Source organism: Sorex araneus, chromosome 1 (genome assembly GCF_027595985.1).
Source record: "Sorex araneus isolate mSorAra2 chromosome 1, mSorAra2.pri, whole genome shotgun sequence".
In the NCBI taxonomy this organism is placed as follows: Eukaryota; Metazoa; Chordata; class Mammalia; order Eulipotyphla; family Soricidae; genus Sorex; species Sorex araneus.
Window position 1 is genome coordinate 338815439 of NC_073302.1, and position 16506 is coordinate 338831944.

At 45.4% G+C, this 16506-nt stretch overlaps 1 protein-coding gene across 3 annotated transcripts in view; it reads left to right on the plus strand.

Moving 5' to 3' along the window:
• The window catches only part of NSD3 (nuclear receptor binding SET domain protein 3), a 122213-nt gene that overhangs the window by 31550 nt on the left and 74157 nt on the right, over positions 1-16506 (plus strand). For all 3 annotated transcript variants that reach the window (XM_055123682.1, XM_055123683.1, XM_055123684.1), the window contains exon 2: positions 6679-7394. In XM_055123682.1, coding sequence (XP_054979657.1) covers positions 6723-7394 — 672 coding nt within the window. In that variant the 5' untranslated portion in view covers positions 6679-6722. The remainder of the gene's footprint in view (positions 1-6678; positions 7395-16506) is intronic.

Genomic DNA, 16506 nt, shown 5'->3' on the forward strand with positions numbered 1-16506 from the left:
TCTCGTCTGGGTAGGGAGCAGCGCCGCTACCACCCCCCATCCTGAGATTTCCCATGCACCCAGTCACTGCAAACTTGTACCTCTGTCTAATGGGCTCTGAAAGATGGCGGTCACCATGCCGCCACCACGGAAAGGAAAGGCCAAGGGACAAAAACCTTTTCCCTCCCAGTGCGGCACGGGGCCATAGCTTAGTTCACAGTCTAGAGGCATTTCTGCAAGAAGCTGCTGGGTGCCGAAATTGCTTTGTGTGCCTCTGGGGTTCTCTCTGTAGTTTGGGGCAGTATATTTTGCTTGGATATTCAACACCACCATTCAAGCCTGCCTTCTAGGGGCAGATGCTAGATCATCTATTTTTCATTGCTCACTTTGTATATCAAGAAAGATTTGGAGAAATAGTCCTGGTCCTCACATACCGGAGCCATGCTTGTAGAAGCTCATGGTCGCTGGGATTCCATCTGGAGAAGGCAGGAGACTGCATCTCCTCCATCTGGGGCACCCCAGTGATAATGGCTCGGTTTGGGGCCTGGAACATTTTCCAGTGTTGCGGTGCCCACCGGCCAGGATTCTTCACTGCTGAGTGCGGCAAGGTGGTGCTGGGGGCTAGAGGAGCTTTTCAATTGGGTGTAAGCTTTGGGGTTGGGATGTGATTGCCGAGGCTCCAGAGTACAGAGAGGTGAGGGGAGGTAGCCCATCTTGACCCCAAGAAAGACTGGAGACTGCAGTCACAAACCCGCATACCCATATTCTCAGCAGATTATATCTTGGTGAGGTCTGTTCAGAGACGGTGGAGTCAGGCTGGGGATATGGCAGCGATTTTGTATTGTGGAAGCAAGCAGCTGCCAGGGGCTCTGAGTGGCAGGCCCCTGGCCAACCCGCCCCCCTCCAATTAACTCTGGTCTGTTCAGCCATGCACAGGTCCGAGAGTCTCTGCATCTTATTTATGGGTCTCTGAAGCACCCATAGTTGCATCGTTGCATGTTCTTTGGCAGTGAGATATTACAGAAAAAGAGTTCAGGGTTCAGAGTCCGATTGATTCTTTTTCAGGCTTATTAAGTAGCCTTGTAGTCTTGGGAAATTTAGCATCTCAAATATTCAGTGCATATAGCCCAAAAAATGAAATTAGGGGTTGAAGAGAAAGTGGGTGCTTGCCTTGCAGGTAGCTCACCCAGCTCCATCCCTAGCACCTCATCAGGTTCTCTGGGTCCTACAAGAAGTGATTGAGCCAGGAGTAAGCCCTGAGCACATGCAGCTGTGGCCCAAGATCCAGAAGAAAAAAATAAAGCATGTTTGGAAATAAAAGCATTAGAAACCATAGTCTCTAAATTTATACTCCAGAAAAGCACTGTAGACTGTAATTTGGGAGACTAATCTGGAAGCTGGCCTTGTAAACAACAGTTGTGAGAAACAAAACCACAGCTTTTATCTTATCAAATGTCAATATATAGTGTGTCTTTAAGAAGGAAGTTTTTTGAAGAACTTTTATTTATTTTTAATTGAACAGTGAGATACATGTTACAAAGTTGTTCATGATTGGACTTCAGTCGTACAATATTCCAACATCTATCCTTCATCAGTGTACATTTTCTTCCACCAGTGTCCCCAGCTTCCCTCCCACAGCCCCCACCACATCTCCGCCTGCCTCTGTTACTTTCTCTCCCCTGCCCCCCGCCTTTTGAGTTCCATCCTGTAGTTGCCCCATATGTATTTATAGAATTTTCTCACCTACCATTCTTTTGTTTGTGAGCTATACATTTTTTTTCCAAGAGTCACATCAGGGTAATATTTAAATTCTTCACCTATGAAAAAAAAAGAACTATTGCTAACATTTATCAGCATTATCGGAACATTATGAAACACTCTGAAACCAGACTTCCTTGATGGAATCCAAGCCCTGTCAGTTAATGACTACTAGCCTTGTGTACTTACGCAAGTCATTTAATCTCTTCATCCTCTACATTTTTTTTGTTCTGGTTTGTTTTTGGCGTCTTGGGGGCCACACCTGGTGATGCTTGTCAACTACTCCTGGCACTACTAGGGGATCATACTGTGTCCAGGTGTCAAGGTGCATCTTGACCTCTCCAGGCTTTCTAGTCTGTGCTGCAATGCACACTAACATTATTACTCCCTAAAGGCCACTGGAAGGAGTAAGTGTAGTGTGCTGTATGTGAGGCATTTAGAATGGCAGTGGGCACAATATAAGTACAGGTCATTGTTGGTGATGGTTATTCAAGATTAGTTGCTATCTGGCAGTGACCCAACAAATAAAAAATATGAATAATAGGAAGGCATCCTCTTAGAGCAATAGCTGAAGGAAGTAAAAGAGGTGTAGAGGTAAAAATTATACAAGTCAGGTGTGCATGGATTCATATATTTGCATTCTGTTCCTTTTGTTGCTGAACCTCTGTGAAAGCTGTTTCTTCCCGTTATGACCAGAATCTTACTCCCTGTCTTGTAAAGGCCTTTTTAGCATTTAATGAGATAATGTATAAAATTCTTGGCCCAGATGAGGGGGGTGGGAGGGGAGGGGAGAAAGAGAGACAGAGAGAGACAGAGACAGAGACAGAGACAGAGAGAGAAGAAAGAAAGCACTTTATGCCCACAGTCTCTCACCCTTTCACTTCACTATAGAGTAATAAGAGCATCCTAGAGTTTAAAAAGTAAAATAAAAACCTTCTTATAATTTGTTTTGGGGTCACACTAGCAATGCTCAGGGGTTACGCCTGGCTCTGTACTTAGGAATTACTCCTCGCAGTGCTTGGGGGACCATATGGGAGGTCAGAGATTGAACCCGGGTAGACCATGTGCAAGGCAAATGCCCTCTCATTATACCAACGTTCAGCCCCCCAGCCTGTTATTATTGTTTTTTTTTTAATGTAGGAGCACTGCTATTCAGCCATTAATTAATCTGATTGAATTGGGCATGAACTACATATCACTTTTTAAAAAAACTTTCTTTAATTGAATATCCATGAGATAGACCATTAAAAAGCTGTTCATAATTGGGTTCCAGTCATGGAATGATCCAGCACCCATCCCTCCACCAGTGGACATATTGCCAGTGACCCCTGCTTTTTTACCACCATCCCCCAACACCCCACCCCCTCCACCCCCAACCTCCCTCCATGGGAGGCACTTTCCTACTTGCTCTTTCTCTCCTTTTCCTTTTGTGCATTATGGTTTGCAATATGGGCGCTAAGAGGTGGTGGTATTTGTTCAGGGCATTCAGTGTTTTTATCGGGATGGTAAGGCTAGAGTAGTTTCTCAGTTGGGTGGCTGCTTTGGGGTATGGATGTGACTGTTGAGGCTTCTGGAAGTACAGGGAAGTGGGGGGAGGTAGCCCATCCAAACCCCTAGAAAACCTGGAGATTTCAGTCACAAAACCCACATACCTGAATTTCCAGCAGATTATATATTGGTGAGGTCCATCCTGAGACAGTGCAGTCAGGCCGGGGATATGGCGGGACTTTTGGATTGTGGAAGCAAGTGACTGCCAGAGGCTCTGCATGGGCGGGCACAGGACAACCCACCCCCCTCCGATTTATCCTGGTCTGTTCAGCCATGCGTGGGTTCGGGATTAGCTGTGGCTTTTGATCTCTTGCAAAATTTATTTATGGGTCTCTGAAATAAAGCCAGTAAATGAGCTTGTATAGCTGAGCTGAAGGTGGTTTGTGGGCGTGGCTCCCACATACCTGACTTTTAGTCATTTAATTTCTTGGTAAACTGCTCCCCAAGGGGTTGGGTCCAGCCAAATGCACAGCAGCAGTTTGGGGGTATCAGGAAGCCTGAAGGCACCATCGGGCTACTGATGCATTCACCTCACAGGTAGAGGTTGACCTGTTGACCTCCTGGTGGCACCATTTCTCCCCCCACACACACACCCCAGCTGTTTTTGTTTTTGAGCCATACCTGGCTGTGCTCGGACTGGAGCAATAGCACAGCAGGTAGGGTATTTGCCTTGCACTTGGCCAACCCGGGTTCAATTCCTCCGTCCCTCTCGGAGAGCCCAGCAAGCTACTGAGAGTATCCCACCCGCATGGTAGAGCCTGGCAAGATACCCGTGGCGTATTCGGTATGCCAAAACAGTAACAAGTCTCACAATAGAGATGTTACTGGTGCCCGCTCGGGCAAATTGATGAACAACAGGACAACAGTGCTATAGTGCTACTTGGCTGTGCTCAGGGCTTATTCCTGGCTCTCAGGGGTCACTCCTGACCATCTATGGATTGAACCTGGGTCAACTGTGTGCAAGGCCTTACCCACTGGATCCTCTATTGGGCCCTCCCAGAATAAATATTTATGCTAAATAATGTGTGGGCTGTCTAATTATCCTCTTACTTGCGTGTCAGGCCTTATAACAAAGCACAGTGGTCTTAGAGCTTTTTCCAGCAGAAGCACGTCTGTGTGTGCCATTGTTACAGGTGTGGCATCTCTAAGTACCTCTTTGTGGGAGGGGCTGGCTTTGGGCTTTGGATCCTCACCAGCAGTGCTCGGGGGACCATATGTGGTACCAGGGATCACCGAGTCTTGGCTCTGTGCAAGGCGAGTGCCCTCCTATTGCTCTTGAGGTACCTTCTGTTGGAGAAACAGTTGTTTTGCTCCATCCTGTGTTTGGTTTGTTTGGGGGCCACACCTGGTGGTGTTCATGATCCCTTGTAATGGGTTCAGAGAACCATACAGGGTTCCAGGGATCAAACCTGGGTCAGTCTCCTGCAGGCAAATGCCCTGTTTCTCTGGCCCCAGGAGTAATAGTTTAAGGAATGTGATGCGAGATAATAATGTACTGACCCATCCAGGCGTGTGCTTCCCAGTCTGCGGGCAAGTGCTTGTGCTCCAGGGCTCACCCTAGGCTGACTGAATCAGCTTCATCAGACCTCAACATATGTATTTTCTGAGAGTATTCCAAACTATTTTGCCCTGTATACAGCTGATTAAAAATAGCCAGATACAAGGCTGAATAGTACAGTGGGCAGGACACTTGCCTTCCATTCTGCCGCTTCCCCAGCTTCAGTTTCTGACCCCCTTCTTGTCTCCCAAGTCCACCCTGAGCACAGAGCCAGAAGAAAGCCCTGACTGAGAACTGCCAGGGATAGCCCAGAAACAAACCAAAGAGAAAAGAAAAAATACTGGCAAGAACATAGAAAATTGGGCCAGCAGTACAGATCAGTGATAGATTGCTTTACATGCACGAGCACTAGGTTTGATTCCTGGCACCACACATACAAAAGCATACTGTCCATTCCTTTGTCCCCACAGTCTTCCCCACCCTGACAGAGTAGAGAATAAGGCATCTTCACACACACTTGGTATGGGTGTGAATCAATGTAGTCCCACCTGTAGAACAGTGAATAGAACCTGTCAACTTCAGAGCACATGTATTCCAGAATCACTCTTTAGAGACACCTTCACCCTGTAATCTGGGAGTTTCCCTCCCTCCCTCCCTCCCTCTCTCCCTCCCTCCCTCCCTTCCTTCTTTCCTTCCTTCCTTCCTTCCTTTTCTTTCTTCTTCCTTTTCCTTTAAGTATTCTCAAAAAAGGAAGAAAGGAGAAAAAAAAGGAAATACATATTGCACAAAAGTACAATTTCAAGAAAATGTCTTATAAAACTTTATACTATCAATAAGTTGGGAACATCTAAATGATTAGATCACAGTGGTTAAATACATTAGATAGACACCATTATTTACTGTACAGCCATTAAAAGAATAAAGTATGTGTGAAAATTATCTTTGATGTAGGATAGTATAAGAATCTATTGTTAAGTTAAATAAATTGCAGATAAACCCTACTTAAAATTCTGTTTTGGGGGTATTTTTTGGGTGCCCCACCTGGAGATGCTCAGTGATTAGTCCTGGCTCTGCACTCAAGAGTTAGTCCTGACAAGACTGGGGGGTAGGGGGCTGGAGGATGCTGGGATCAAACACAGGTTGGCCATGTGCATGACAAGCATTCCACCCTGCTGTATCATCTGTTCGGCTCCCTACTTTAAAATTTTTGTTGTAAGTAGAGAAAAATTTGGAAAAAATGCTTACTGAAATGTTTTTTGTAATAATTTCTGATGGAGAATAATGGGATGATGAAGAGGGGCAGAAGCAGTGTCTTGCTGCCACACCAATCAGTGCTCAGGAGTCACTCCTGCTGATGGCCGTATGTGGTGTTGCTGGAGCTTGAATCTGGCTTAGCTGCATAAAGGAAAACACCTAACCTGCAGTCCTGACTCTCCAGCCCCAGGAGTATTCCTTTTTATCATTTGGTTGAAGTTGTTTTCCTCTTACAGTACTGAAAAAAGAACAACTGGATGAAACAGATTATTGAAAGGGCACTCATATGTAACCTGCTGGTTTGTGTCAGGATGCTGGTAATCTGCAAAGGCCAGTTTTAACCTGAGACTCAGAATCTGCTGACTTGGGAAATAGAAAGGAATGTCAAAACTGTCTGACATGTTTGCAAGGAGGATAAAGTTTTGTTATCAAAGCTATTATTAAAGTCATTGCAAATTTCAAATAGGCATGTAAATAGAGAGTATATGCCATGTGGCAGAATTACATTGGCTTTGCTGTAAGGATATCCTGTCTGCATATCTGGATATGAAACGTGGATTTAGAATAATTGTTTTTAAACTGTTTAGCCTTTAAGCCTCACAGGATATTAATACCTTTTTTCAATCTCTTTTAAACTCTAGGCTCGATGAGAGAAAGGGAAAGTTAAGGATGCTGGAGCAGAACAATGGATTTCTCTTTCTCTTTCATGCAAGGGATCATGGGAAACACAATTCAGCAACCACCTCAACTCATTGACTCCGCCAACATCCGCCAGGAGGATGCCTTTGACAACAGCAGTGACATTGTCGAAGATGGTGGCCAGACACCATATGAAACTACCTTGCAGCAAGGCTTTCAGTATCCACCTACAACAGAAGACCTTCCTCCACTCACAAATGGCTACCCACCATCAATCAGCGTGTATGAACCTCAAACCAAATACCAGTCATATAATCAGTATCCCAATGGCTCAGCCAATGGCTTTGGCGCAGTTAGAAACTTTAGCCCCACTGACTATTACCATGCAGATATCCCGAACACCAGACCACAGGAAGTTTCGGGAAGATCTCCTCCCCAGCCACCGCCTCCTCCCTCGGCACCACAGACTGTGATTCCAAAGAAAACTGGCTCACCTGAAATTAAACTGAAAATAACCAAAACTATCCAGAATGGCAGGGAATTGTTTGAGTCTTCCCTCTGCGGAGACCTTTTAAATGAAGTTCAGGCCAGTGAGCACACAAAGTCCAAGCATGAGAGCAGGAAAGAGAAGAGGAAAAAGAGCATGAGGCACGACGCCTCCCGGTCCGAGGAGCGCAGGTCACACAAGGTCCCCAAGCCGGAGCCAGAGCAGCAGAGTGTGAGTGGGGCATCTCGGGGAAAGGCTGCCGTATTTCAGGTTTCCTGGAAATTAGTGACTTTTTAGATTTTGTCTATTCACATGTAGGTATTTTTGATAACTTCTAATAATTACAGTGAATATGGGAAAGAAAAAATGGTTTGAGTAAATATTCATTGAATGAATCAGTTGGTGTTCTGAAAGTGAAGAAATGCTTTTAAAAACATGTGACACTGGGGCTGGAGTGATAGCACAGCAGATAGGGCGTTTGCTTTGCACGCGGTCTGCCCGGGTTGGATTCCCAGCATCCCACATGGTCCCCCGAGCACCGCCAGGAGTAATTCCTCAGTGCAGAGCCAGGAATAATCCCTAGGTGTGACCCAAAAACAAGGGGAAAAAAAAACCCAAACATGTGACACTAAGAGTCTTGCTTTATATATTTCTTTGACCTAGGAGCTTCACTTATTTTCATTTGCTTCTAGTAATCTCATTTCTAAAGACAAAAGGGAAAGTGAAGGAGAAGGTTCATGTTGTTTTTCCCTTAGTCAGTTTTCCAGTGCTTGCTAATATGCTATAAAATAATATGAATTTTGGGGCCAGAGAGATAGTATAGTGGATAAGGTGCTTGCCGTGCACACGGCCAAGCCAAGTTCGCTTTTGACTCCCTATATGGTCCCCGGGCCCCACCAGGAGTGATTCCTGAATGCAGAGCCAAGCTTTGACCACCACCTCTGTGTTGCCCCCAAAACAAAACAAAATATCCTGGATAGAAGAATTCCTTTTATTAAAGTTAGTTACTCTTCTTTTGGGGCCGGAGGGGGACATACCCAGTGATGCTCAGGGCTTACTCCTGGCTCTGTACTCTTGGCAGGGGTGAGGGGGACCATATGGGATGTTAGGGATTAAACCCGTTGGCCGAATGCATGCTGGACTGTCACTCTTACTCCAATATTCACACAGTTTGATTAAAGCTCTAGGTACAGGCTTTAAAACTCATGCTTCAGAATAGATATTGTCAGAGATGCATAGTATGTTGAATTTTTTTTTTCAGCATCTGAGGATTTAGTGTGAATTTTAATAGGAATGTGATCAATTCTAACTTGAATAAAGAAGTCTTAGTCTTAGTATGAAAGTCATTTCCCAGCCATTGATTCGGGAAGAAACAAATTCATATCTCTGTGACAGTCAGCACTTTTATATCTAGTATGCCTGAATAAGTTAATTTGCTATCTTCTTCTGGAAGAAATGTTTCCTTCTGACCATTCACCTTTTCCTTGGCAGTTGAGTTTTAGTACTTCATACATCTCACATGTGATCTTGTCTGGAGAAAGGCCACACCTGTTCTAGATGCTCACAAATTGAGATGATATGTTATAGTATGTTTTCTCATTTTTCTATAATTTTTCTATTTAATAAATATCAGTTAAATACTATATGCTAGACATTGGTCTAAGGATTGAAAGTAAAAGCAATGAATGAAAGTATAAATATCTGCATTCGAGACTGGTATCTAGACAGTACATTTACACTTATATGTATATAAGTTCAGAATGAGATGAGGCTATTAAGAAGATAAAAGTAGGCAATGAGTTAAAAAGTAATTAGGGCCACTTTTAGTTTTCCAGTGTTTAGCTTTTTATTTGTAAAATGAAAGAGTGAGACCTTTGGAACAAGGTGGTTTCTGAACCGTCTTGTATGTTTGGTCCGGGGGCTGGTGCTGGCGGAGAGGCTCCTGCTGGCTCTGCACCAGCTCGCTCCTTTTGGTGCTGGGGTCCATGCTGCCTGCTCTCTGGGGCAAAACCAGTTACTTCTCAAAGTACAGTACGATGTCGTTTATTCATTTGTTTCTTAAATCTTTTCCCTCTAAACTTTGCTCACTTAGTGGTCCATACCAGAGGTGTTATCTTTTGTTTTTAAGTTTGCTTGGGGTCCACGCCCAGTGGTGCTCTAAGCTCCTGGAGATGCTTAGGGGACTTCACAGTGTCCCCGCTGGGCCTTGAACTCTGGCACCCACATGCAAAGCTCATGCTCCAACTCTTGGAGCTATCTCTGGGCCTAGAAGCTAGCTTTTTAGATTCCAGATGTGTTCCCAGTTTCTCTTGCCTGGACCCGCAGGGAAAAGATAGGTGACATCTCCAACCCCCGAGAATCACAAGAAGGCATAAAACCTGAATGCCGGTTCTGAGGACTGCCTTGCTGACCCATCTTGCCTTTGCTCTAGAGAATCTAGCAGATAGTAGACTATCCAACTTGATTTATTAGGATAGACTTTTTGCCCTTATTTATTGATATAGTAAAAAACACACCTTCAAAATAGAAATAGTGCTGAAATCAGAGGCAGGAGACAGCCTGTTTATCTTTCATTTCTTCTTTATTGGAATCTAGCACAGCAGGTATCGCATTTATTTGCCTTGCATGCGGCCGACCCGGGTTTGATTCCCAGCATCCCGTATGGTTCCCCAAGCACCGCCAGGGGTAATTCCTGAGTGCAGAGGTAGGAGTGACCCCTGTGCATCTCAAGATGTGACCCAAAAAGCCAAAAGAAAAAAAAATTCAGTGGGGTTTCTAGTAGACACTGTGCAAGTGAGGTTTTAAAGTCAATTGCTGTTCTTTGTGGGATGCCTACTCTGCCTGGTTCTTTCTTGTCAGTGGTTTCCAACTCCATGGCCTGGTGACTTTCCTCAGGCATGAGAGCTTGAGAAGCACGGCTTCAATCACTGTTCAGATACAGGAGTCTTAGTTTCTTTAGTAAACCAAATGGAGCATAGTTTAATATTTGATAATTTAGAACGTACATATTTTAGGGTAAAGGGATGCCATGTTGAAGGAAATTGAAAGTGGTACACTAGCATCCTTTGGCCACACCAACTCTCAACCTTGCTCACTGCCTTAGGTTGAGGTAGTGGGCACCTGCAGTGTGGTAAATACATGGTTTGCCCGTGGGGGCCCTGGGCCCAGTCTCGGGCATCGTTCTCCAACGCTGCCCAGTGTGGGCCCTGAGCACCACAGAAAGCTATGGCTTCTGGGGGAAATCATTTTCTTGTGTTACTTACCATTTTATCTCTTTCTCCCCTGTCTTTCTTGCCATGGTCCTCTTTCCCTCCCCCATTCCCCTCTATCTCCCCAAAGAGTAAAATAACTCAGTTTTGGGCTTTTTTGTGTGTGTGGAACAGGTGGTGTTTGTTTGGAGGGCCACAGCTAGCAGTGCTCTGGGCTTCTCCTGGCTCTCTGCTCAGGGTCAGACCTGGTGTGGTGCGTGGAGACTAGATGCAGTGCTGGGCATTTGAACCAGGCTCAGCCACTTGCAGGGCCTTTCTCACTATATTCTCTCTCTGATCCCTCTTTTTGTTTTTTTGTTTGTTTGAGGGGCACACCCAGTGATGCACAGGGGTTACTCCTGGCTCTGCACTCAGGAATTACTCCTGGCAGTGCTCAGGGGACCATATGGGGTGCTGGGATGGAACCTGGGTCGGCTGCAGGCAGTGCAAGCACCCTACCCCTATATTATTGCTCTGGCCCTAACAGATAATTTAAAAATATCTGCCCTTGTGTGCTGGAGCGATAGTACAGTGGGTAGGGCATTGACTTGCACGCGGCCAACCGGGTTTAATCTTCAGCATTCCATATGGTCCCCCAACTGGGGCCAGAGTGATAGTCCAGCAAGTAAGGTGTTTGCCTTGCACATGACCTACCTGGGTTTGATCCCCGGCATCCCATATGGTCCCCCGACCACCGCCAGGAGTAATTCCTGAGTGCAGAGCCAGGAGTAACCCCTGTGCATCACTGGGTGTGACCCAAAAAGCCAAAAAAAAACAAACCACCATATGCTCCCCTAGCACCTCCAGGAGTAATTCCTGAGTTTTCCTGGGGCCCTTGTTGCCAGGGTCTGGACGTGGTCCCCACTGCTGAGCTATCTTCCCCATCGTGTGTGTGTGTGTGTGTGTGTGTGTGTGTGTGTGTGTCCACTGCTGAACTATCTTATCTTCCCCATCGTGTGTGTGTGTGTGTGTGTGTGTGTTTAATGTACCCTCACGAGACTGTGTCTGTGAGAAACTTTAAATTTGTGATGCCCTTGCTCCTTTTCGTTGTCCCCATCGTGTGTGTGTGTGTGTGTGTGTGTGTGTGTGTGTGTGTGTGTGTGTGTGTGTGTGTGTGTGTGTGTGTAATGTACTCCCACGGGACCGTGTCTGTGAGAAGCTTTAAATTTGTGATGCCCTTGCTCCTTTTCATTGTCCCATGTTTGTTAGGACTTAGCAATCAAAGAGAAGCTGGACCGGAGCCACAGAACAGTGGGGAGGGCTCTTGCCTGGGGCGCAGCCCACCCTGTATGGTACCCCGAGCCTGCCAGGAACGATCCTGGAGCACACAGGGTCAGGAGCAAGCCCTGAGCATAGCCAGGTGTGGCACCCACTCCCCCCTCCTGGGAAAAACAAACAAACAAAAAGACATTTAGGAAAACGAACCAGAAAACCCACCTCTCTTCAGGAGGGATAGTAGGACAGCTAAGGTGCTTGCCCTGCATGCCGATGGCCCTGGTTTGGTTCCCAGCATTTCATATGGTCCCCTGAGCACCTGCAGAAGTGATTCCTGAGTACAGAGACATTGCCAGGTGTGACCCCCAAACTGATCCCCACCCACAACTGCGAGCCCCCCACCCCACCCCAAGAAGCCAGTTAAAAGTTAACTTGCACCTATGGACAGCTCTCCCCCAGATGCCTTAGGGAATCCTTGAGGGATCTTCTGTGTCATGGTTAGGGAGAACTGTGCATCTAGAACAGAGGTTTGAAATGAGTGTCTTAAATCTAGATTTGCTTTTATGTACACAGATGGATTCTCTCTCTCTGCCTCTCTCTCACACACACACAGACACACATGTTTTTTGTTGTTGTTTTTTGTTCTTGTCCTCGTTGTTTTCTTGGGGCCACTCCCAGCTGTGCTGATGGCTTCCTCCTGGCTCTGTATTCAGGGCTCACTCCTGGCAGGATTCAGGGGACCGTGTACAGTGCCAGAGATGGAGCCTGTGTTGGCTGCATACAAGGCAAGCATCTTCCCCTGTGTTATCTCTCCAGCTGAGAGAGGTATATTTTTTTTAGCAAACAAATCCCATTTTTTTTTTTTTTTTTACAAATCCCATTTTAAACAAGGACTTTTAAGATTTCACTTGCTACTCCTTACCTTCCCTTTTTTTCCCCTTTCCGCCCTCTACAAGTATTTCCTCTCCATTCTGAGCTGCTTGCCCTTCACAGGAATGGCTGTTCTTGGAATATACTTGGAATTGCTTAAGCATAACTTCTCAACAATGAAAATGTGCCCAAACATCCAGGCAGCAGGAGATCTGAGATCACTACTGAAATTGTATATTTTGTAAATCTGCTTTAGCTGTTTTTCTTCCTACTAAATTAGAAACATGTGGAAATGTTTCTGCATGTCTTCCTTCTTGGCAGGTACAATACCTCCAGCCTGTGATTGCAGGCCCTGTTCAAACTTTGGTCTTCACCAGCACCTTAGTAGGCTACCGAGTAAGGCAAGCCTCATTAACTTAGTTTACCGTTTTCACGTAGAAAGATTGCTGGTTTGGTCCCATTAGCATTAAGAGGTTATATTGGTTCTCTGGCCTCAGAGGATTGGTTCTTACAATTCTTAGAAACTGTTCACATTTGGTGCTGGAGTGATAGTACGGTGGGTAGGACGTTTGCCTTACATATGGTCGACTTGGGTTTGGTCCCTACTGTCCCATATGGTCCCCTGAGCACTGTCAGGAGAGTAATTTTGATTGCAGAGCCAGGAGTAACTCCTGAACATCACCAGAAAGCAAAAAAAAAAGAGAGAGAGAGAGAGAGAGAAACTGTTCATATTTACACAGTGTTCTTTTTGTACAGATTTATTAGCATTCTTTAAATTTTTATTTTCATAAGGTTGTTCACATTAATTGATTACATTTAATATTTCAACACCAATCCCACCACCATTACACCTTCCCATTACCATTATTTCGAATTTTCCTACTACCATTCAAGCTTGTCTGCCCGTATCGGATGCTAGATAATTTATTTTTTATTGCTTATTATGAGTATCATGAGACATCACACGGCCACTTTCAGAATTCTAGGATTGTAAATGGTTGGGGGTCCAGAAACATCTCTGTAGGGAGCTACATTCTTTTTTTTTTTTTTGGGGTCACAACACCCAGCGATGCACAGGGGTTACTCCTGGCTCTGCACTCAGGAATTACCCCCTGGCAGTGCTCAGAGGACCATATGGGATGCTGGGAATCGAACTCAGGTTGGCCATGTACAAGGCAAACGTCCTACCTGCTGTGCTATTGCTCCAGCCCAAGGGAGCTACATTTTAAGATTCATTTGGGAGTCTGTGGATCCAGCCATTGATGCATTGAGATGGCACCCGGAGGCAGATCATGGGTGGGACAAGGAAGTTATGGCCTATATCCACTGCTGCCCTGTGGCCTGGAGTCTCAGTTCCTGAACCCGAGTACCTGGGGTTGCTTCTGGAAGCTCGTGGCCACTGGGGTTTCATCTGGGTGGGCGGAGGAGAATACCCGCTCATCTGAGGTGCCCGGTGGAATTGGCTCGGTATGGGATCCAGAGACATCTTCGGTTAGCTGTTGTCTTCCACCGTCCACCGCTGTGTCTCAGATTCGTTAGTTTCAAAAGTTATTATTCTAAGCAGTTACCTGTCAATGTCATCCCGTTGTTCATCGATTTTTTTTGAGTGGGTGCCAGTAACATCTTCATTCATCCTTGTGTGCTAGTGTAGCCCGATGGTGTCTGCTTGCTCCAAGAACACGAAGAGCATGTTGTTGTTACTGTTACTGTTTTGGGCATATCAAGTATGTCACGGGTAGCTTGCCAGGCCTGGCAAGCAGTTATCTAGGAAGAAAAATGCATGAACAACTTACTGCCTTAAAAATATTTTGGGGGGCTGGAGCCATAGCACAGCGGGTAGGCGTTTGCCTTGCACTCAGCCTACCTGGGTTCGATTCCCAGCATCCCATGTGGTCTCCCGAGTACTGCCAGGAGTAATTTCTGAGTGCATGAGCCGGGAAGTTGACCCCTGTGCCCTGGCCCTGTGTGACCCAAAAAGAAAAGAAAAAAATTTCTACCTTAAAAGTTGACAGAAATTTTTTGTTACTTTAGAGACAATTATTTTGCTTAATGTTTTTAAGGGACTTGGCATTCTGCCAAATCTGATACATGTCATTTATAAATCTTAATAAATATATTGGATGCTAACGAAAGTACTAGACTAAGTTTTATGTTTTTAATTTTTGTATTTTATTGAGGCATTTGTCTTTTCTATGGGGTCACACCCGGCGATGCTCAGGGCTGACTCCTGGCTCTGTACTCAGGAATTACTCCTTGCAGTGCTCAAGGGACCATATGGGATGCAGGGAATCGAACCCGGGTCGGCCATGTGCAAGGCAAACGCCCTACCCGCTGTGCTTGCTCCAGCCCCTATTGAGGCATAATTGACATTAATTTCAGACATACAATATACAACATTGTTTACTGTGAAATGACAAATTCTTAAAGGAATATTTAGGATGGCATAATTTTTTTCTAAGTTGTTCTCGACTTTTTTTTTTTTCTGTTTGAGGAACTTCCTGTGGTTCTTTCCTGGAATATTGGTCCTTCCATGTGGAATCAATTTAAAATGTAAAAAACGTGGTATTTACTCATAAAACCCTTTGGGGGGGGCGGTGGCACATTGGACGATACTCAGGGGCTGCTCCTGACTCTGTGCTCAGGGTCGTTTCTGGAAGAGCCCAGGTGGTCATGCGTTGCCAGAGATCAGACTCGGTTGGTCACGTGCTAGGCAAGTGCCTTAATTTCTGTACTCTCGTTCCGGCTCCCATACCAGTAAAATCCTAAGTTTAAAATTCAGATAAATAAAATTTAGATAAATCGAACATTAAGGAGAACGAACTCAAGCCATCTTTTTGCTTAAATGCTTTTTCTTAATAAAACAACACTGTTGCTTTATAAAAAAATTTGATGTATTTTCTGTTCTTGATTTTGTTTTTAAGCTTCTCTATCCTTTGAACAACTGAAGGAAATGTATTTTATATCCAGAAGTATTTTATCTGTTGGTGTTTCCTGAGTCCATTTTTCTTTTCCCCTCCTAAACATTTGCCCCATTTTTTTTTTTCTTTTTGGGTCACACCCGGTGATGCACAGGGGTCACTCCTGACTCATGCACTCAGGAATTACTCCTGGCAGAGCTCGGAGGACCATATGGGATGCTGGGAACCGAACCCAGGTCGGCCTCGTGCAAACGCCCTACCCGCTGTGCTATCACTCCAGCCCCTGTCCCATTTTTTCGTAAGACCTCCCCTTCGAAGCCTGAGAGGTAGCTTGAAGGACTGAATACATGCTTTGCATGCCAGAGGTGCTGGTTTGATCCCTGGCACCACATTTTCGTAAGCAAAGAGCTGCTAGTAACCCCAACCCCACCCACCAACACTGCCGGATGTGGCCTCAGAATGGGTGGGGAGATGATTCCCAAAAAAACCCCAACTTCTTCTTGAGCCAAGGATTGACACAGTGGTAGAGGATATCCTTTATATGTATGAGTCCATGTGTTCAGTCCCCAGCACAGCAAAATTTTGCTTTTTGGGGGTGTTGAGAGGGTGCAGATGTTGAGCCATACCTAACTGTGCTTAGGGTTTACTCCTGGCCCTGTGTTTAGGGGGTCATACGGGGTGCCAGGATATAACCTAGGTCAGCCTTCTGCAAGGCAAGTAAATGTCTTATCCACTATACTACTTTCTGGGTCTACTTTTTCCTTTCTTAATTGGTATTTGAGATTCTTTGCTCTTTCCTGGTTTACTTGATGCCTGCCTTTCTTTTGGGACCAAGTCATAGATTGCTTAATGTTTGCTAGATATTTCTGGCTTGTTCCTGCATTAGCACATTTTACTGTATACAATTATTTTATCGGGGGAGGGTCACACCTAGTGATGCTCAGGGGTTACTCTTGTTGGTGTCTGGGGAACCATATGGGATGCCGGGGATCAAACCCTGGTCAGCCCCATGCAAGGCAAATGTCCTACCTCTGTACTATTGCTCAGGCCCCGATGTACCTTTCTCTTAGTGCAGAATCTATTTTTATTACT